We start from the raw sequence: 23792 nt of genomic DNA on the forward strand, positions 1-23792 counted from the left end.
AAAAGCTAGCAATTGCTAATTCTAGGATTCAAGTCAGCTGTAAAATCTTCGCTCAAGAATTTTACCTAATGTCTATAAAACTGACTTGATTATTTTAACTGAATTTTAGCAAAATGTAGAACTAATGATATTTTTGTTTTTTATTCTGTTTTCAACCGTCAAAATTTAAAAATCTTAGTTTTCGTTGTTTTTGAGTGAAAATGGACTAAATTTTAGTAAAGTGAAATCATAACCCTATTTTGGACTTTAAAAATGTTATTTAAATTTGGGAGAGAAATAGTACAAGGAGTATCCTTAGTTTTTCTCTGCCAATCAGTGTTTCTTTGTAGAAAATATAAATAAAATAAATACTCCGTTCAAATAAACTTCGGACTTAGGATGGACATGCGCAGCAGAGAAGGCATACAACGGCAGGGATACAACGGCGGCTATGTTGCCGTTGTGAACCGGCCAGCGTTCTCTAATATTTCCAGTGAGTATTCAAGCGCTCATGTTAAACTTAGGAAGTTTTTCCTCACTGCAATCACAGTCTCGAGTGACTCTAATCGACAAATTGACAACTACGCTTCCACCTATGACTCAATCAATCACTGCAATTGGCTGATCTCCCTCCATTTCTCTGCACCGCAAACACCTCCAAGTCTGAAGAAGATTTGCACGGAGTATAGTTGTTATAGTGAGGTCCACGTTATAATGGCAGTGTTTGATTAGCAATGGTATTGCTATCCTTGTCTATCATTCAACAAAGCGGATAGCACTATCTCTTTCTCGCTTTGCTCTGTTGCCAGATCGTCTTTTAACAATGTAGAATTAATTTTAAAAAATATTTCATCTTAACTATGAAAATTCATTATGAAATTATTGAAAAATATAAGATTTTGTTTTAATAAAATATAATTGATTAATTTAAACTAGAATGAACAGTTAATATTACATCAATAAACCTGTATCAGCTACCATCTATAGAAGGCATTGACAAGACAAGATTATCAATTTCAATTTCAATTTATTCCAGACAACTTATTTAATATAAGTATTTTAAGTCTAGTATGAGCTGGATGATAATGATGATGTGATATCGGCAACGTTGTTCTCCTATCTTTCTCCACTGCCATTACAACGTGGACCTCACTATAGTCATCAGATTGTAGCTTGTAATCAATAGACTCATTGTGTGATAACTAGCTGAAAATGTTCTTTCAGACTGCCACGTCGGAAAATCCCAACTTTCCAAAGTTACAATTCAAGAAAAAAAAAGGTTTTACTGAAAGAAATGCTGGAAAATGATTTTTCCAGAGGAAGATGTGAACCTGAAACTTGTGAAAGAGTGATAACGAGTAATAAGGCGGAAGAAGATAGGCTAATGACTGGACATAACAAACCACCAAATAATTAAAAATATGGTACTTATATGAATCTAAGGGTACGTACAGAACGGTTAGGTCGCTAGTGCTCTTCGACATCAATAATACACCGTATTATATAATTATTAATAATACATTATACAGAGTGATTATAAAAGGACTTTACAACTTTGAAAGCACATAAATATTTATTGAAATTACAGAATTGAGAAAGGTGCCATTTTGTTACAAAACACTTCAAGTTTAAGTTGTGGGTGTTACTTTGGTTTGATGTGACAGCCGTTGGTAATGCGACATACATCCCACCGATAATCGATTTCTTGTCACACTCGTACCAGCATATCAGGCGTAAATTGTGCAACCGCAGCGATCCGAATGTGATCCGATTTCGGAGATCATTAAGATTGAAAGTAAAAGGGAACTTGTTCATGTTGTCCAGCATGACGGTTTGAAAGTATTTTGAAGGATTGAAAGTAAAAGGGAACTTGCTCATCTTGTTCAGCATGACGGTGCACCACCTCATTTCCACGGAGAAGTATTTTGAAGGATTGAAAGTAAAAGGGAACTTGCTCATCTTGTTCAGCATGACGGTGCACCACCTCATTTCCACGGAGAAGTTTGGGATTTTCTAGACATTCGCTTTCAACTTTGCTGGATTAATCGTGCAGGGCCAATTGCATGGCCATCCCGCTCACCGGATTTAACTCCGATGCATTTCTTCCTGTGGGGTTTCATTAAGGATAAGATTTATGTTCCGTCTCTACCAGACAATCTTAATGATCTCTGAAATCGGATCACATTCGGATCGCTGCGGTTGCACAAGTTACGCCTGATATGCTGGTACGAGTGTGGCAAGAAATCTATTACCGGTGGGATGTATGTCACATTAACGGCTGTCACATCCAACCAAAATAACACCCACACCTCAAACTTGAAGTGTTTTGTAACAAAATGACAAATTTTCTCAATTCTGTAGTAATTTAAATAAGTATTTTTGTGCTTTCAAAGTTGTAAAGTCCTTTTATAATCACCCTACATTTACATCAATTAAATATAAAGAAAATAAAAATCTCAGTACCTTTTTTTAAAATATTTTTTCACATGTTTCGGTCATTTATGCCATTTTCAAGTGATGAACATGAAAAATGACCGAAACATGTTGTGATAAAATATTTTAAAAAAAGGTACTGAGATTTTTATTTTCTTTATATTTATATTACAAGTAGCACTATACAGGAAAGAGATAAATAAGAATACATCAATTACTCCAAATATTTTTATAATTCCACAGCTGTTGAGTGACATCGATCTTCACCACGACTTACTCATTCTGTTCGCACCACTAGAGTGATATGAATCTAATAAGTGCTAGAGTGATGAGGAGGAATATACAGGTGAGTGAATATACAAACTAAATGATTAGCTTCATCTGGAAGTGATTTTAAAGCGCATTGCAATCGATTATAATCATAAACTTGATAAATTTTATTGTTGAAAAGTTTTGAACACCATAATTTAACAAGGTGACCCTTATTTCACAATAATTAACACATTAGGCGCTACCATAGAGAAAGTAAGTAGCGTAAGTAGATATCCCATGGTATAGGGAATTTATGTCGCAACTTTTACTGTTATCTCAAGCCGATTACTGTCGATTATTGTCAATTTTTACTGTTTTGTTGGAGTGATAGTGTATGAACGGCACAATTTGAGAGACTACCAGCGTCACACAGCTGCATAGGAAAGAACTACGTGAACTATCGGCTTGGGATAACAGTAAAAGTTGCGACATAAATTCCCTATACCATGGGATATCTACTTATGCTATCGTTTCTCTATGCCGCTACCCATTCAGCCACGCATTTTGTACACTGTACCTACTATTTAAAATGCATTGCAAAGTTTCTACATATCACCTGTGTACCCAATATAGGACATATTATCATTACGACAATTAATTTATTAACAAAGCCACAGTTTATTATCCAACAATACTGGGTGACCCAGTATAACAGAAATTTTTAAAAAGGCCATGAAACAAAAGTGAGAAGGGCAAAAGAGATTTTTTCAAACTATTGCAAAGTTCAAGACTTGCCATTTGAGAATTATTAATAACATCTATCACTTTTTGACAATTACTTCAGTAAGATGGCTTCCTCCTGCACGAATACACTCTTGAAATCTGTGTTGATATTCCTGAACGATTGCTGCAACATTTCAGCTGGGATATTGTTAATATTTCAGGTGGACATATCTGGGGATTCATGGGACCAGGAAACGCAACCTAATCGTGAGATTACACGGTTAACAAACAATACTCACTCGCACAGTTGCCATTGAATGCCGTGTAGTGTGGATTTCGCTCACAATTTGATCATTAATTTTGAATTAATTGAAAATTAAAGAAGAATTCAAAATGAAATCCGCAATATCCCAGGTGAGATGTTGCAGCGATCAATGAGGAGTCATCAACACAGATTTGAACAATGTATTCGTTCAGGAGGAAGCCTCTAAATGAAGTAATTGTCAGAAAGTGATAGATGTTATCAATAATTCCTAGGGCTGGGCAAAGGCTAAAAATAAACTTTCTACTCGTGGTATTTTTCGAAGTATTTCGATTTGTATATCATCAAGCTATCAAAATGACAAGTTTTCCCAGGCAAACATTTTTTTCGATCATTACTTTTAGAGATATGAGCGCCTGAAGTTTGAATCTTTGGGACAGAGCGTTTCAAATTCGGTAACATATAAATTCATGAGATTTAGAGGATGGATTCTTCATGGTATTGTTGATCTATTAAAACCAGAAAATTCTGAAAATATCATTTTTTGAAAAGGTTATTCAATTAACCAAAAATAACTCAACTAAAAGTTATTTTTAGTAAATTGAATAACTATCTTAAAAATTGATATTTTCAGAATTTTTTTGTTTTACTAGATCAACAATACCATTATATTTTTAGATCTATCCTATAAATCTCATGGATTTATCTCTCACCGAATTTGAAATGTTCTGTCCCAAAAATTTAAACTTTAGGCGCTCATATCTCAAAAAGTAATGATCAGAAAAAAATGTTTTCCCGAGAAAACTTTTTCATTTTGATAGCTTGATGATATACAAATCGAAATACTTTGAAAAATATCACGAGTAGAAAGTTTATTTTTAGCCTTTGCACTTTGAACTTCACATTAGTTTGAATCATCACATTTTGAAAATAATTTTTTCCCTTCCCACTAATGCTTTATGGCTTTTTTAAAAGTTCCCAATATTCTGGCTCACCCGGTATATGATCGGCAAGACAACAAGCTGAACCCTAAACTGTCTCTCTCTGGCGACCCGTATCTCTCTATTTAGTAAACTTCATTATGTCGTGAGTGATTTAGTATGAAATTTTTGGTATTAAATTTAGTTTCTAACAAATAAAATGATTTTGAATATAATAATTCTTTTAGATCATATTGTGTCAACAATATGTTGACAAAATGTGTGATAGTAAAATAAAAATATTATTATTAAACGAAATTCAAATTAAATGCTGTAATTCTAATTACTAATATAATAATTATTATTCTAATTCACCCCGAAGACATCTGCTACTGAAAATATAGACAAATTTTTATAGTAGCGCTATAAAAATTTTTGAATAGTAGCGCTCATCGAATTTCTATCTAGCTGTTTACCCTGTTGTCAATATTTGCAGTAGCAGAAGTCTTCGGGGTGAATTAGAATAATAATTATTATAATAGTAATTAGAATTACTATTATTTTGAATTACAGAATTTATTTTGGATTTTCGTTTAATAATAATAATTAATACATTGGCATTTGAATGATTGCAGTGTCTCAGTAATTTCAATCTGTAGAATAAAAATATTGTTGCATATTTCAAATAGTTGAAATAATTAGCATAATTTTTTTCAAGTATTATATTCGAGATCCAACATACACTGCTATAGAAAACCAATATACCACAATTGAATTTGTCATACCAGTTGAGTCGAAAATAATTGATTGATATGAAAACTCGTTATCATGATTCATCAATGTCTGGTATGCATTTCCGCTATTAGACGAAGCCGAACTGGAAGAATTTGCAACATTTTGCGAGCATGAAAATGACTCGCTTAGAAGAATAAATAAATTCTATTTCATTGGATATTTGAAATAATTATTATACAGTAATAAATTCTATTTCCTTTAAAATATGAACAGGCAATCAAATAAAATATTTAAAATACAATATAAAATTTACTGCAATATAAAGAGAATTTATAAAATAGAATTACAGTACCCTTTAAAATTGTTAAAATATTAAAAAACAAGAATACAAATTGTAACGTAACTACTAGTTTCGGTGATCACACCATCGTCAGGTTATAAAAATAAATGTTTTTTTTTTAAAGTAGCCCTGAATTCATACATTTCAAAAAGAATTTATTATTTTTGGAAATTAAAAAACAGCGCATAATTCAAGCAAAGCAAACAGTGCTTTGCGCTGTCGAGCCAGCTAATATTCTCACAGAGCAAGTTTATAAAAATTCATTATTTCATCCCAAAGCAATTTTTTACATGGAACATACCACATCAAGCAAGAACCTTGAAAGTATAAGACGTTGATGTTGTCAATATACCACTACATTTTCATCGCAAAATTAGATAAATTTAAATACAATTCTTTATTCAGTTATACAATAAGTACATTATTAAAATGATAGGGAGAGGAAAAATAATGTAACCTTGTGCTATTCCTCTCCCAAATTTAGATAACACATAGTCCGAAATAGGTTAAGTCTTGTAGTTCTTCAATTCACAAAATTTTCAGTCCTCAAGTATTCTCACAAAGTAGATTTTCAAATTTAGATGCTTCAAGACTAAACATAGAAGAAATATTTCTCATTATTATAAGTACAATAGGAAATATTTGTGGCGAATCATATGATTGCCACCTGTGATGTTTCCAACTGGTATAGTTTGTTTATCACTTGTAACATTTTATTTTCAATATTTATCCAGAATTCAATTTTGTCATTCAACATTCAAATTAATTCATCATTCATTTAGTTCCATTTAATCAATTTCAAAATAGGAACCATCAAATTAAATTCCTATATATTCACATATTAAAATATAGTTTTAAAATATATACATATTAAGATAATAATAATAATAATAATAATAATAATAATAATAATATAATACCACTAATTATAGTGGTATTGACAACATAAACGTCTTATTCTTTCAATTATGGAGAAATACCAGAGAATCTCCTCCCATACAATCAAAATTAAGCAAGAATGTAAAAACAAACAAAAACAGCGTCCACTCACGTCACAGGAGAGTACACATCCATTGGAGAGTTATCCATGGTAGATTCAAAGGAAAACAACGTTCAATGATAATATTTTTGAGGCCGGTACCAAAAATTGTCAAAATATGGAAATTTCAGAGTGAATTTACATTATTTTCGAATCATTCAATTTTAAACTATGTTGTGGCGAATAAATAGTTGATTAACTTGTAAATTTACTATATAATGATTTACAGAGACTGATTAATTTCAACCGATAATAGATTTGTTTTGAAAGAAACGGTTTAAATTTGTTTTGAAAGAAAAACAGATCACTGAACGTTGCGCTTCTTGAATGGAGAGCGGTAACCAACACACTGCACACTATCCAAGTACGCATGCGGGACGACACTGCTACCAACATAAGCGAGAATAAAACTTATTGCCGACTTACCCTCAATAATACCAACTCTATTCCGCCTATCCGTCAAATTTCTCAAATTGGGTCAAGTAAGTTTCTTATCTTATCACAGATTTTATCAGATTCGAAGAATTTAAATCACTACACTAAATACCAAGTGGTATGAATCTATACCAACGGATATAGTCATCAGTTAGGGTGAAGTTTTAATTTTAAAAAAATGTTTTTTTTTTTATTTTTTACTAAAGAAGTTTTACTGAACATTTACTATAGTTTAGTTTTCAAAATATTGATTATTAGTCCAGGCAATGAATGCTCAAAAAAGGGTAAAGAGGGAAAAGTTTGGAAGACAATTATTTTTGACCCCGCAGTTCTGTTTAAGGTAGTGAGGAGGTAAACATATCAAAAGTCCCCTCCCCTACGCACTGTGCTAAGGGGGTGGGGGTGGTTCAAAGGTACCATATTTTGGTTTCTCGCATATAACTCGAAAACTATGCATTTCACAGACATTACTATTCTATAAGAAATTAAAGCTCACATAATTTCCTACAATATTGATCTTACAAATTTTTCTATATCTCTTTTACTTTTCGTGATATCCGCTCTAAAAGATGTGTCATTTTTGAAAAAACACATTTTCCTTCAATTTTTAGCTATTATAACTTTTTAAAAATCGATGGAAAAAATCCATGTTATTTATGAGCTTATAGAGCATCGAATTCTCTTCAATTTGATGTATGATTTCACAAGTTTACGCACATCCCCACGACTGTTGCAGCAGCTTCAGTGTTGAGTGTGAGATCTTCAGTTATGCAAAAATAGACCAATATTTACAAAGGAATTTGGAGAGAATGTTTTGAACACAGTTTTTGACTTTGCAGCTTTGTTGGGACCAGTTAGGGGGTGAAAATATCAAAAGCCCCCATCCCTACCCCTTGTGCTAAAGCTCATCCCTTTAGCACAAGGGGTAGGGATGGGGACTTTAAAAGTTGCATTTCTCAATGTTTTGATTACAGGCTCATATCTTGAGAACAATGCGTTCAACCGACATAACTAACTATTCAAAAATGAAGCTTGATAAATTCTCTACACTTTTTGTTCAGTGAAATTCTGTGATATTCCAAACAGTTTTCGAGATATACGCTCTTAAAAGTGTAAATTGTTAAAATAACAGCTTTGCGGGGTCAAAAATTGTCTTCCAAACTTTCCCCTCTATAACACTTTGTTGACTGGGCTATATCTGAATATGCTGTTTTGATAAAGTTATATCAGGTAAAAAAGTAAATTATAATATCATATATATATAAGCAAAAACTTTTACTGTGTTGCTCATCCATACTTTTATTAAATTGGATTAAAACTTGAATTTTAAAAATACTTGTAAAAAGTGAAAATGCACTTACTATCAGTAGAAGTGACGATAGTTTCGACCTAGTGTGGGTCACCAGACTGTGGGAACTATTCTGTCAAGGTTATGTATGTTAAGGGATGAAGGTCTTAAGGCTGTGCAAAGGCTAAAAATAAACTTTCTACTCGTGATATTTTTCAAAAGTTTTCGATTTGTATATCATCAAGCTATCAAAATAAAATAGTTTTCTCAGGAAAACATTTTTTCCGATCATTACTTTTCGAGATATGAGCGCCTAAAGTTTGAATTTTTGGGACAGAACATTTCAAAGTCGGTAAGAGATAAATCCATGAGATTTAGAGGATAGATTCTACATGTTATTGTTGATCTAGTAAAACAAAAATTTTCTGAAAATATCAATTTTTGAAAAAATTATTCAATTTAGCAAAAATAACTCAACTAAAAGTTATTTTTGGTTCTTTTTAGTAAATTGAATAGTTATTTTAAAATTGATATTTTAAGAAATTTTTTGTTTTACTAGATCAACAATACCATGAAGAATCTATCCTCTAAATCTCATGGATTTAAATCTTAACGAATTTGAAATGTTCTGTCCCAAAAATTTAATCTTTAGGCGCTCATATTTAAAAAGTAACAATCGGAAGAAAAATGATTTTATGAGAAAACTATTTCATTTTGATAGCTTGATTATATACAAATCGAAAAACTTTGAAAAGTATCACGAGTAGAAAGTTTATTTTTAGCCTTTGCACAGCCTTAAGGAATGAAGGTCTTAATAATGCATAACCTATAGAGTAAATTTCTAGTCTGATGTCGACTCAGACCAGGTCGAAACGATCGCCACTATAGTAAATGCATTTTCACTTCATAAGAGTTTTTAACATTGAAAAAACTTTAAGCTTTTGTTTTAAAGTTAGATGGGACTTTTTGTATAAATGAAAAATAATTTTGTCAGATGAAATATACAACTAATATGCTGGGTTGACAATGCTCACCCTGAAAGCTCTCTATGTGTGAACATGCTCTTTAATGGTTGCTCACTTTCGTTACTGAGATACTAATGAATGGAAGAGAACCATTATAACCCATTTCCTGTCCGCATCTTCAATAATTAATACAATTCCTGTAATGGATCTGGTTTATGATTTGCTTCCTTCAATGATGTAGAACCATGCTTCCATTATCATCAACTGTGATAAGAATTAGCACTAATGATAATTAAAAGATACTCTCATACCTCTAATGGTCATGATAACAGTTCAGACAGATACGAGACATTTACACTATGATCGATTCTATTTCACCTTAAGATACAAGACAGATAAACAGAGAAAATTGAATAGAGAAAGAGGAATGTGATGCATTAGGCACGAAAGTTATGATATGAGCGAAAACGAGCGATCTTGAAACAATGTTTTATCGGAACAAATGTATCATAATGGAAAATGAACATAGAAAGAGAACCGCAAATGAGTAGACCAATCTAATTACAATTTAGTGATTGTATTATGTAGCCTGTAAGGTCTATGAATTTACACCTCATAGTGCCGGTTGCACAAAAACCTTAAAGTTTAACCGTGATTAATTCGACGAGAACCAATCAGAGAAGCCGTCTTTTCAAAAACGCCTTCTCTGATTGGTTCTCGTAGAATTAATCATGGTTAAAATTTAACCGGCTTTTGTGCAACCGGGCCATAGATAGATAGACAGATGTACATACATATTGAAAAATGCATGACACTAACGATGCTTCTTGAAATTTTCATATGTAGTCAATTTATCTTTGACTCCATTACAATTGTCAAAATAGCCCTTCAGACTATAAAATAATCTCCTAAAACTCGTTGTAATAATCATCCTCTTCAATTTTAACAACTTATTTAAATGAACCTCATCAGAGTCCAACATAACCAGATCCCAGCTCTTTCAATCTTTACTTGATAATCTACATTACATTCTCTTCTAACGGGTAATTTTCATTCTTAATTCATTCAAAACAATTTGAAAAAGTGATTCAACAAAAATTGTTTTCCTTTTTTTTCTGGATGATGCCCATATCAGCTTTTTACTTGTGTATGGGGTGGTTTTGGATTATGAGACTATAGACCAAACAGCCGTGGGCTTCTGGGATTTGAACCTACAACCCTCCTAAAGATGAGACTTGACAGGAGACTCTAATAAAAAACAATCAATCTTCCAGCTACAACTTAGCAAAGGTTGATTTAGTGCTCTAACCGATTGAGCTATCAGAGTCTGCAATCCGTTTATTGATTCAACAAGAAGAAAACTGGATATTCACATATCATCAGACAATCAAGAAGCTAACCCCATATTGATTGATTTTCATAATGCCGCTTCCACACTCTCGCCAAGTGCGTACAAATGACGACCAGCGCAAGAGTGTGGATGGCGTCTATGCCAGCGCTCGCCTTCACTTGATTTCCCTCCGATTTCTGTCGAGCGAAGGCCAGCCAATAGAAGGCGAGTGGTCGGCCGAGCATCCACAAATATATCCCATCCACACTCTTGTCAGGCACTCGTCAAATTGCAATGTGGATGTCAAGAGCAACTTGGTCAAAGCCTTAGACCAGCTATAGATTAGACACGGACCATTGTATATTCATACTGAAAGTCGATGAAGCCAACATCTAACTGCCAAATCCGCCCACCTTGACGTCACAAAAGTTTGTTGTGTAGGTGTTTGTGGTGTTTAACTTACATTGTTGTTAGCTTGGTTGTGACGTCAAGGTGGGCGGATTTGGCAGTTAGATGTTGGCTTCAGAGGCTAGGCTTCCCAGCGTGTCTATTCTATAAATGGTCTAAGGTCAAAGCTTGTCAGCTTAGCATGCAACTTGGCGAGAGTGTGGACTTGGCAAAACAAGTGGAGAATAAGTACGTTAAAGAATTTACTTTAGTAAATTACTTTACTTGAAGTAAAATACTGAGTCCTAGTACCTATCAAAAATTGCGAGGTTATTTTTTTCAACTTCTGATTCGCCTTACTTACAAGACTAATGTATATGAAATTATAATTTTATCACTAAAACTTTGTCCTACAAACAATTAAGCATAATTGATTCAACATTATCGCCGTCGTGATGACTGAGGCATTCATCATACCAGTGGACCAGCCTACCAAAATCCTGCTTATAAAATGTTCCCGCTAAATCAGTTGGAGTGAGCTATGCCGTTATTTATGAACTCTAGTTCATAAACTTAAGTTATGAACTCTAGTTCATAAACTTTAGTTTGGAAGTGCAGTCCTCTAAGTCATGTCTTGAGTTTGAGGAAAAGGTATATATTACTATAGTAAGGTCCACGTTATAATGGCAGTGGATAAAGATAGAAGAACAGCGTTGCCGATTCTCTGCCTTAATTAATTATATTTCTACACTGTCAAAAACAGATTTGGCATCGTTGCGGAGCTAGAAAAGGATAGTACTACCTGCTTTGTCGAATGATAGACAAGGATGGCAACATCAAAGATTATCAAATACTGTCATTATAAGGTGGACCTCACTATAGTGACCAAGTCAGGTTTTAGTTTTGAATGGCTGGTGATCGAAATATCTCATTTCATTTTTCTGAAGAAGCCATTTAGTTACACCAGCAATGTAAGGACGGGCATTGATATGGATCACACAGTTTCCGGAAGTTATTTCAACTGACATCTTTAAATTTCCGGAACCATTCTCGCACATCATCACTCATTATAAAGCTGAGAAATAGTTATTTGTGCAACTAGAGCGCAAAGTGACAGTTTGCTGCACCGAAAGAAACGTTTACGCCCGAGCCGTAGGCGAGGGCGGAATGGTTTGTTGAGTGCAGCAGAGGAACTTTGCGCACGTATTTCACATTTAATTTTTCCTACAGTTACCATTGAATATGAAAAGTGGGTAATTATGGGTAAAATTCCCTGAAATGCATCAAATGTTTTTCTGTGTAATTTTATTATTAATAAAAACCTTGATTTATTTAAAATTGAATAATATTGTAGTAGTGTTTGAATGGCGGGGCGGCTGTCATCCACTGTTGTCCACCGCCTCAATATTCCTATAACGTGCACCACAATCACAGTTACCAACTTAATTTTGATTTTGCTGCACTGGTGCTCCATATAACCTACTAACTATTTTGCGTTGCCATGTTGCAAATCTGGGGTGCAGAAAAAAATTTTTCCTACAGATACCTTGAAAAGTGACCATTTCTGCACTGATTGCAGGCCGCAAAGAATCACTTTTCCGCACTAGTGCACAAAGAGAGCACTTTGCGTACTCCAGATTTGCAGCATGACAACGCAAAATAGCTAGTAGGTTAATGGAGCCTCAGTGCAGCAAAATCAAAATTAAGTTGGTAACTGCACTCATAGTGAGGCCCACGTTATAATGGCAGTGGAGAACAGCGTTGCCTTGCCATTATGTGCCTTGATTATAGTCATTTCAATGCTTAAATAACATAAACCCCCTTCATGCAGTCAGATAAATTTTCAATTGCATTACTAATCATTATAATTCAATTATTATTATTCAATTTTAAGGTTTTTATTAATAATAAAATTACACAGAAAAACATTTGATGGATTTCAGGGAATTTTACCCATAATTACCCACTTTTCATATTCAATGGTAACTGTAGGAAAAATTTAAAGTGAAATACGTGCGCAAAGTCGTTTGCTGCACTCAAGAAACCATTCCGCCCTCGCCTACGGCTCGGGCGTAAACGTTTCTTTCGGTGCAGCAAACTGTCACTTTGCGCACTAGTTGCACAAATAACTATTCCTGCACTAGAGCGGAAAAGTGATTCTTTGCGTTCTGTAATCAGTGCAGCAATGGCCACTTTTCAAGGTAACTGTAGGAAAAGGCCATTTTCAAGTTTAAAATGCTGAGAACATTGATTGATGAGAAGTGCATAAAGATGGTCTACTATTCCTTAGTTCAGTCTCTGCTTACCTATGGGATTGTAGGATGGGGAAACAAATTACGTGCACCTTGATCCCTTCTTAAAAGTGCAAAAACTAATAATGAAGATCATCAAGCAGAGGCCACCTCGTTATCCGTCAGACCAGCTCTACAATGAGTTTGGTGTGATGGACATAAGACAGCTCTACTCCTTCGAAATAATTTGCAGACTACACAAAAACCCGCAAAGCTTTCAACATAGGAACCACAGTCATAACACAACAAACAGAAACTTTCTTATTACGAACGTGGCTAGGAAGGCAATATATCAACGACACTTCAACCACCTGGCACCAAAACTCCACAATCTGCTTCCTGCACAAATCAAGTCAATAGGAGACCCAAAAAGATTCAAAACCGCCGTTAAGAAGTGGATTATTTCAACTGGAAGACATCATATAGAAAACATAATCTCAAACAATATGTGAGCTCACTTACCCAACTTATTTGCAGTTTGCACCCCCACCCAGAATCTATTACTACTACTAACACCTACTCTATAGTGAGGTCCATGTTATAATGGCAGTATTTTATTGACTTTCGTGTTGCTATCCTTGTCTATCATTCGACAAAACATATACCACTATCGTTTTCTAGCTCCACAACGTTGCCAAATCCGTTTTTAACAATGTGTGAATATAATTAATCAAGGCAGACAAACGACAACGCTGTTTTTCTATCTTTATCTACTGCCATTATAACGTGGACCTCACATGGGTTTCCCATAGTTGAGTAGGTTAATTTCCAATAGAATTAAATTCCATTTTTTTTTATAGACTCATTGTATTGTAGAATTTTGTACTTTTTTATTACTTTACTTTAATTGCTTGATTGTATTTTTTTAAAGGAAATAAATTTATATATTATTATGTTTTCTGATTTATTAAGATGGAGTAAATTTGTTTCATTCTTAAATAGATGTCAGCTGAAATATTTATTTATTTATTTATTCGTGGATACAATATTACAAATCATAGGAATGTGATTAGGAAGGAACAACAGGCTTGGCCCAAAACTATTCCATTCCTAAATTTTGATAAATTAATAAATGTCCACAAAAAAGGTTATGTTTCTACTGTAAAACGTTCAAGTTCAATTTTCGTCCAAAAATATGTATGAAATATTCTATTTTGCTTGCAAAAGACTAATAACGCTACACGACTAGCACTTAGCGGAAGACTCAATTGAGGCGTCCATGTTTCTGGGTCTATAACTCGACAAAAATAGATTATCTGGCCGCACTGATCACAGAGTGTTTATGGGGAGGACACGCTGTTCAGTTCTGTCTACATCGCCACCCTACCGCCTTTCTCTTTCAGATTTTAGAGAAAGTGTTATCAATTCTCAATCATTATTATTATGTCTTGTAAATATAAATAAAAATCTGTTTTTAAATTATTTTAATTATAAAAAGGGTACTGAGGTTTTAATTTTTATTTCTATTAGTTTTATTCTAAGTCATTGACCAGCGCTGCTGGATAGACTGTGTCAGGGTTTGGGGGCTCCGCCCCCTGGACCCCCGACTGAATCGTCCAAGAATGAGATCAGCAGGCTCGCTTCGCTCGCCTGCATTTTTCATTTGAGCATTTTTATCATATGTTAGGACGATCCAGTCGGGGGTCCAGACTAAACGGATATGGCTAGCGAAGCGAGTCTGACGGCTAGTAATATAATATTCCCAGGAATAGCTCTGATTAAAGTAGCAGTGCACAATCAATTTTTCCGCGATAAATGCATTTCAATCTTCAACTTGGTGCCAACCTATCAAAGTCAACTCAACTTAATGCCAACCTGACAAAATTATTAATTCAGTTACCAGTTAACAACTGTTTCGAAGAGGTATTCTCTCTAGATTATAGTTTTATATTAACATATGGTATGGACATTAAGAGAATAAGAAGTAAGAAGAACATACATGCTAAAAGACGAACTTTAAAACGTTAAAAACCACCCTTAGAGTTAAAATATTGCCAAATGATTTCTTAGTGCGCCTCTAAAGAGCCAACTGAACATACCTACCAAATTTGAACGTTTTTGGTCCGGTAGATTTTTAGTTCTGCGAGTGAGTGAGTCAGTCAGTCAGTCAGTGAGTGAGTGAGTGCCATTTCGCTTTTATATATATAGATGACACAGAAAAGTTTCAAAATGTCATCCCACTATCAAGAAATTCACTCAGGCTATAGAATGGATGCTCCACCAAGAAATATTTCAAAACTGCTCTATCACTTCCACTATCCTTGACCCACTCTGACAGCTTATTAAACATTTTGAAGGCAATGAAAGGATAACACCTCTGAGTCCTTGCTAAACGGCATCTTGGCATGTTGATGAGGTGAGTCTGACGGGTTCCATAGCCATGAATTTCATCACGAGTATCAGCACTCTGTCTCTGATACGTACCACACATTCAACAATGTACTGATTTACAACAGTAAGCATTTTTAACCTCTTGAAGAGTGGTCTGCAATGAGCCACGTAGTCACTGCCCGTCAGCAATCGAACAGCCTAATATTTATATTACAAGTAGCCTTATACAGAAAAGAGACAATATTATGTCTTGTCTATGTTTTATAATATGTGATCGGAGTTTGAAAAAAATACCCTAGTAGTTACAAAAAATAATAAGACAATCTGTACAACCTCCAAAATTTGAACAAAATAGCTAAATGACATGCGCCGAATAGAAGGAGAATAGAAAGTCGAATATTGAAATTTACAGATTAGACAGAGAAGACTAAGGCTTGCTGCACGAGATAAGACAGTTCGCACATGAAGGAATATATTTAGGAAAGTAGCCTCAGGGATGAGAAGGACCTGAGTAAAAACCATAGATTCATGCAAATATTTCAGAGTCAGAGCAAAAGAAGGGCTTTGCGACTAATTGCAGTTGCAATTATTTAGGATAGATTCCTCCAATATAGATGATACAGAATTTGTTAGTGAATAAGAAGACTTGAAATTATTACATCAACTTCTGAGGGCGGTTTGAAAAGTTTCCGACCAAACCATGTCGATGAAAAATCTTGTAAACAAGATTTGGTATATATTTTAATAGTTATTCACCTATATATCAGGCTATGGTGCAATATACGGGCTTCTATCAACTAAGTTGATTTGGTATGGTTAGGTTTTGTAAAACTAGGTTTGGAATCTGAACTGTTCAACATTCAAACCTTTAAACTTCACTCTGACTACTGACTACGAATTTAAGGCTGTGCAAAGGCTAAAAATAAACTTTTTACTCGTGATATTTTTGATAGTTTTTCGATTGGTATATCATCAAGCTATCAAAATGAAAAAGTTTTCTCAGGAAAACATTTTTCTTCCGATCATTACTTTTTGAGATATGAGCGCCTGAAATTTGAATTTTTGGGACAGAACATTTCAAATTCGGTAAGATATAAATCCATGAGATTTAGAGGATGGATTTTTCATGACATTGATGATCTAGTAAAACAAAAATTTACTGGAAATATCAATTTTTGAAAAAGTTATTCAATTTACCAAAAATAATCAAAAATTACTCAACTAAAATTTATTTTTGGTTATTTTTAGTAAATTGAATAACTATCTTAAAAATCTATATTTTCAGAAAATTTTTGTTTTACTAAATCAACAATACCATGAAGAATCCATCTCCTAAATCTCATGGATTTATCTCTTACCGAATTTTAAATGCTCTGTCCCAAAAATTTTAACTTTAGGCGCTCATATTTCAAAAAGTAATGATCAGAAAAAAATGTTCTCCTGAGAGAACTTTTTCATTTTGATAGCTTGATGATATACAAATCGAAAAACTTTGAAAAATATCACCAGTAGAAAGTTTATTTTTAGCCTTTGCACAGCATTAAAGTGGATGAAATTTGCAGAAAGTTCACTAAATCATTTTTGTGAAAAGAACATTCACTGCACTCTAAAGATGCGTACAGACTTGAGTGGCAGAACATGCGCATTTCACTTTTTATCAGCTAATGCTACGCTTATTATATCTGTACCTTTAGGCTCAACTCACACTTACGCGACTCAGGTGAAGAGACTCGACTCTAGTCGAGAGCATGTGTTTTCAAATGGTGACACTCAGACCAGTCGATTCTAGTCTCCGCGACTTTAATCATTTGAAAACACATGCCCTCGACTAGAGTCGAGTCTCTTCTCCACCTGAGTCGCGTAAGTGTGAGTTGAGCCTTACTGTTCTACCGCTACCCTTTAAACGGTACTGTTCTAATGGTCTTACTGTTCTACCGCTAAATTCTACTGTTTCTGTAGACATACATATATAATCAGCTGATGAAAAGTGAAATGCACGAGTTCGTGACGCTCAAGTCTGTACGTAGGTTATGGGGGCGCAGTATATGGGCTTATCTCACTGAATTTGAATTATAAACTTATGAAACAAATCAACTGGTAAGAAAATCAAAAGATCAGCTGGTTTACGTCATTTCTGATAAACCCATTTAATGCACTCTATGTTAGTGCAGTTTGAGCTGGATTCCCACATTATCAGTATCAGTGAAAGTTACCGGCACAGTGAAAATATAATTCCAATCAGTTCTAATTGGACTATTCACACTCAGCCCGGCCGAGCGAGTTTGAATAGTCCCTTTAGAACTTATAGGAATTATATTTTCACTGTACCGTACACTGATATATGGAAATCCAGCTTAATTGCGTTACATTAGAGACACCAGCCGGGACACTATAGTAAGGTCCACGTGATAATGGCGGTAGAGAAAGGTAGAAGAACAATGTTGCCGATTCTCTTCCTTGTCAATGCCTTCTATAGACGGTAGCTGATACAGGTTTATTGATGTAATATTAACTGTTCATTCACTGATACTTATAATGTGGGAATCCAGCTTTTGTTTTGAACAGTTCAGATTCCAAACCTAGCTAGCATTACAACACTTAACCAAACCAAAGTAACCTAATTGACAGAAGCCCATATAGTACACCACAGCCTCAAATTTTAGTGAGTTAAACCATAGAGAAACAATAGCATAAGTAGATATACCATGGTATAGGGCGTTTATGTCGCAACTTTTACTGTTATCTCAAGCCGATAGTTCATGTAATTCTTTCCCGTGAAGCTGTGTGACACTGGTAGTCTCTCATATTGTGCCGTTTAAACACTCTCACCCCAACAAAACAGTAAAAACCAACAGTAATTGGCTTGGGATAACAGTAAAAGTTGCGACATAAACGCCCTATACCATGGGATATCTACTTATGCTATTGTTTCTCTATGGTTAAACCAGTTACAGACACATAGATTTTTGGACGTACGATTTTTTGCCGTCCTAATAAATTCTATAAGATTAAACGGAACTTGACAAACATAATTTGTTTGAAATCATCTGTTTAATCTAATAGAATTTATAAGGACGGCAAAATACCGTACGAGCAAAATGCGGTACATGTGTCTGTGCGGGGCTTTATACATGCTAAATGGACAATTGTCCTTCAATGTATTCAGAAACATCATCTGCTTATATTAATAGGATTTATAAGGACGTAAAAAATAGATGAGTGTGTAACTAGCCTTACTGTTAAAGTATACACCAAAACTTATCAACAACAGTTTTTATCTTCAAGGTTCGGTCAGAAACTTTTCAAACTGCCCTCGTATTTATTGAAAGATGTGGGAACTAGTTTCGTTTGCTATTCCATTATCAGTCTGGAAGCTTGAACTAGGAGCAGCAGAATATAAAGTGTAGATGATAAAGCTTAGTACTGTAACTACCAAAACCAATGAATTTTATTATTCATTTGATTTGTTAATTACTAAGATTCTCTAAGATTGGTTGATGTTCAACAATTCTCGATCATTAAATAAATAAAAATACCAAGAAATTGTCAAAAAACCCCAGATTTATTGATAGTTGGAAAGACCGGTTTCGGTTGTTACACCATTGACAATCTCTGATAAACCTAAACTAAATACAAGCGCAGCAGAATTTATACTAGTGGGCGAGTCAAGGGCTTGAAAACCGTACTTTTCGGTCAACCGAAACCGGTATTTCTAACTATCAATAAATCTGGGGTTTTTGACAATTTATTGGCCTTGTTATTCAATATGAATAATTACCACAATATCAACTTCTCAACTACACAAAAAGTGACTCTCGATCATATTTGGAATACGTGGACGTCTTGTCTCGTCCAAAAACAGTAGAGCTCAGCCTTCGTTGGTCAACATCTATTAGCCAATCGTAGGGCTTCTCCCTCACTATAAATTCTACTGCACACTGTTTAAGCTTTCAGTTTGCTAAAGATTGGTAATGGTGTAACAACCGTTACTAGTTTCTCAATTTCTCAATAAATAAGTGGTTGAGACAGCTTCAAGTCATTTAATTTGATATGAATATCTACCAAATCAAATTCACTCTTCTTTTTAGGCTACTGACTATTAAAACACAATGAAAAAATCATCAAGTACTCATTATTGCAACACAGCTAGTTTCAACTCTTCAAGAGTGAATTTCTTAAATTTGATAATTTTTTCAATGTTTCTTAATATCTACCAAAATATCACCTCCACTACAACACAGAAGTTTAGGATAGCATTTTTCACAGATTTGATCTCCAGACACATTTACTTGACATGCTGGCGAGAGCCCAACAAAATATGCAAGGAAGCGTGCAGCTATGCATATGCATGAAGCAAGAGCTCGTTGTCATGGATTGTACCTATAACGTGATAGAAGACAGCAAAAACTGAAAGCAGCTTCTAGCACAGTGACTGCCAGTTTCATCACTTTGGTCAAAATGTTCGCCATGAATCTGAAAATTATTATGGAGATGAAAATAATGGACAAAAGCAAGTTCGCTCCTTTTGGAACAAGTTATTTTCTTCATGATATTTTTGAAACCGCAAATTCGATAAAAATCGGTTCCACAGTAAAGCGTGGTTTTCACTAGTAGAGTTAGTGGTCGTGGCATACTAACTCTATCGAGCTAACTCTACTCTAATTACTTGGTCGAGTAACTGGCATACTAACTCTACCGAGTTAACTCTACTCTAATTACTTGGTCGAGTAACTATTTCACTACAATTGAGAATAGTAGGTAAAGTGTGTTGTCTAGTGAACAGAACTAACCTCAAAATGCCAATACTTTTTATTTTTAATACATTTAGGGCCGGTTTCCGAGCTCGGGATTTAGCTAAGTCCTAGACTTTAAACAGCTGGAGTCAGAAAATTGGTTTTCCAACACGAGGCGTAGTCGCAGTCATTGTCATAGTCACGTTTGAATTGAATTTCGAAAAACTAGAAAATAGAACACAAAATAAAATAAAGAGAAAATAGTGTAAAGTTTCAGCTATTTTGAATTATTTAGGAATGTCTAATTCCGTCAAGGAAAGACGTTTCCAATTTATAGAAATGAAAAAATAAAAACTACGACTACTGTTATAAAAGCTGCGACTACACCCCGTTTTGGAAAGCCAATTTTCTGACTCCAGCTGTTTAAAGTCTAGGACTTAGCTAAATCCCGAGCTCGGAAACCGGTCCTAACACTTCTTAATAAATTCTGATAACTTAATACTTTTTAATGAATAACAATACTTCTTAAACTTGATAGCCTACGGCACGACTCTACTCTACTAGCTCAAGACTGTTTTCATTAGCATAGTAGTGGTAGAGTAGAGTGAGAAGCGGTGGTGGGGGAAGGAAAGTGGTAGAGTACTATCCCACTCTACTCTAATAAACACTAGTACTCTACCATGAACGTTTTCATTGGGAGAGTTCACAAGATAGTTAGTACTTGCCCATGGAACTCTACCACTAACTCTACTAATGAAAACCAGGCTTCAGAGGAAAGCTCGTTCGTTTCTCTTACAAATATTGGGAGAGTTTGTCAACTAAAGGTCCAATTCCTAAGCGACGACTCTTAGCACGCTGCTTAATGGCTTTAGTGTATTACAATATAATATAACTGTAGGCTATAGTCGACATATATAGACTACAATAATATACAGTAAGGGCCAAGCCACATGAAGCGTTTCTGCACTGGCGGCAGGGCAGGATTAGGGACGATGAATTGACTATACATACTGATCATATGCCATTAGTTTCAATAATGAAGAAACCATTAAACAACATACAGAATAACAGAATTCGTCGATTGAGACTAAAACTAATGCCTTACCGCTTTAGCCTCCAGTACTTACCTGGGAAAAACATGTATATTGCTGATTATAAGCTAATAAATAGGATACCAGACGATTTCATTAGGGATAAAATTACAAATAATAAATTAAATAAAATAAGATCCTGGGTAAAAGAGAATTACTTTTTTAAAATCGAAAACTAAATTATTATAATTATGACTTGTTTTTAACACGCTCAGTTTAAACTTGGTTTTTTTGATTACCTAAAGGAAAATTTTTTTTTTTTATTGTCATTATAATTTCTATATTACCTATTTCTATTATTGGGCTTGTTGATTTTTGATTCAAGAATTGATTTTGTGTGTTTATTTATACATATTTTTGGTTTACTATCTTTTAGTTTGTATTTTAGAATATTATCACGGCAAATGTACCAATAATTTAAAGAATATTTTCGAACTCGTGGCTGGAGCTCAAGGCTTCTTTTTCCAGCCACACCAATGTATAAGTTATTAGTTGATAAGTGTTATTTTGTAAATTTCTAGTGAATTGGAAAATTGGAAATTTGTCAAGATGCGAGTCGGTAGGGCAGGAAGTTCTCCGATTGACTGATTATCAGCTGATTGGGTAGGCTTTCGGGAATCAGCTGATAATCAGCTAATCCTGCCCTGCCGCAAGTGCAAAAACGCTCCATGTGGCTTGTCCCTAACAGACTACAGCCATTAAGCCGCACGGCCAGAGACATCGTTTAGAAATTGGACCTTTCAGCAAACCAGTTTCTAATCGCACAGATTGGATAAGCGCCGTGCTCAAAGATACCCTAGCACACCTCCACTTACGGATATGACCTGCCAAATGAGTTCCTAGTGCTTTGGAAGCCACCTAAAATTATGAGACCATCAATTACTCATCATAGTCACTCATTTTACCCACGCATAACCCTTGAGGACCCGTGATTTACTTTACTGTATGTGTTATAAATTTTGACAATTCCTCTACTCTAATTAGAGTCTCTGGGAAGCTTTAAAAACAAGCAAACACATTGCAAGAAGACCTACCATCCTAATATTCTTCTTCAGTTTACAAAAAAAAAACATTATCAAGATTTCCGAAAGGCGTCCAAAAAGATGGATAATGGTTAGCCCATGATTAGCATGATTTCCAAGATTTCACACCGGAAATAAATGATGACGAATGCTAAATAGTACAGTTGGACGGGTGACCGCTTATTAGCCATCACTATGCGCTTCAAAATCACTTCCCGGTGATTAGGAACCCACCTAGAACTACAGAGTCATTATAAAAGGATTTTACAACTTTGGAAGCACATAAATATTTATTGAAATCACTTACATAGTTAAGAAAGATGTCATTTTGTTGACACTTCAAATTTAAGGTGTGGGTATTATTTTGGTTCGATGTGACAGCCGTTGGTGATTCGACATACATTCCAACGATAATCGATTTCTTGCCACACTCGTACCAGCATATCTTGTGCAACTGCAGCGATCTAAACGTGATCAGATTTCGGAGGTTATTAAGATTGTCTGGTAGAGGCGGAACATAAACCTTATCCTTAATGAAACCCCACAGGAAGGAATCCATTGATGTTAAATCCGGTGAGCGAGGTGGCCATGCTACACGGTCAATCCAGCGAAGTTGAAAGCGAATGTCTAGAAAATTCCAAACTTATCAGTGGAAATGAGGTGGTACACCGTCATGCTGAACAAGATGAACAAGCGCCCTTTTACTTTCAGCATAACGGTGCACTAGCTCATTTCCACGGAAAAGTTCAGGATTTTCTAGACATGCGCTGTCAACTTCGCTGGATTTACCATGCAGGGCCAATTGCATGGCTACCTCGCTCACCGGATTTAACATCGATGGATTTCATCCTGTGGGGTCTCATTAAGGATGAAGGTTTATGTTCCGTCTCTACCAGACAATCTTAATGACCACCGAAATCGGATCGCTGCGGTTGCACAAGTTACACCTGATATTCTGGTACGAGTGTGGCAAGAAATCGATTATCGGTGGGATGTATGTCGCATTACCAACGGCTGTCACATCCAACCAAAATAACACCCACATCTCAAACTTGAAGTGTTTTTTAACAAAATGACACCTTTCTCAATTCTATAAGTAACTTCAATAAATATTTTTATTGTTTTTATTGTTGTTTCAAAGTTGTAAAGTCCTTTTATAATCACTCTGTATAGGTGAAATCAACCTTTCATGATAATTCCTCCCATTTCCCGTGAACATGCTTATTGCTCATGTGA

General features: G+C 34.8%; 1 protein-coding gene across 2 annotated transcripts in view; it reads right to left on the bottom strand.

Moving 5' to 3' along the window:
• LOC111043244 (LIM domain kinase 1) overlaps window positions 1–23792 on the bottom strand; it is a 65044-nt gene that overhangs the window by 29679 nt on the left and 11573 nt on the right. The window contains exon 6 of one of the 2 annotated variants that reach the window (XM_022328147.2): window positions 20091–20183. The exons of the other annotated variant lie outside the window; for it this stretch is intronic. Within the exon in view, the coding sequence (XP_022183839.2) occupies window positions 20091–20183 (93 nt within the window). The remainder of the gene's footprint in view (window positions 1–20090; window positions 20184–23792) is intronic. 2 annotated transcript variants of the gene reach the window in all.

Source organism: Nilaparvata lugens, chromosome X, assembly GCF_014356525.2.
Source record: "Nilaparvata lugens isolate BPH chromosome X, ASM1435652v1, whole genome shotgun sequence".
In the NCBI taxonomy this organism is placed as follows: Eukaryota; Metazoa; Arthropoda; class Insecta; order Hemiptera; family Delphacidae; genus Nilaparvata; species Nilaparvata lugens.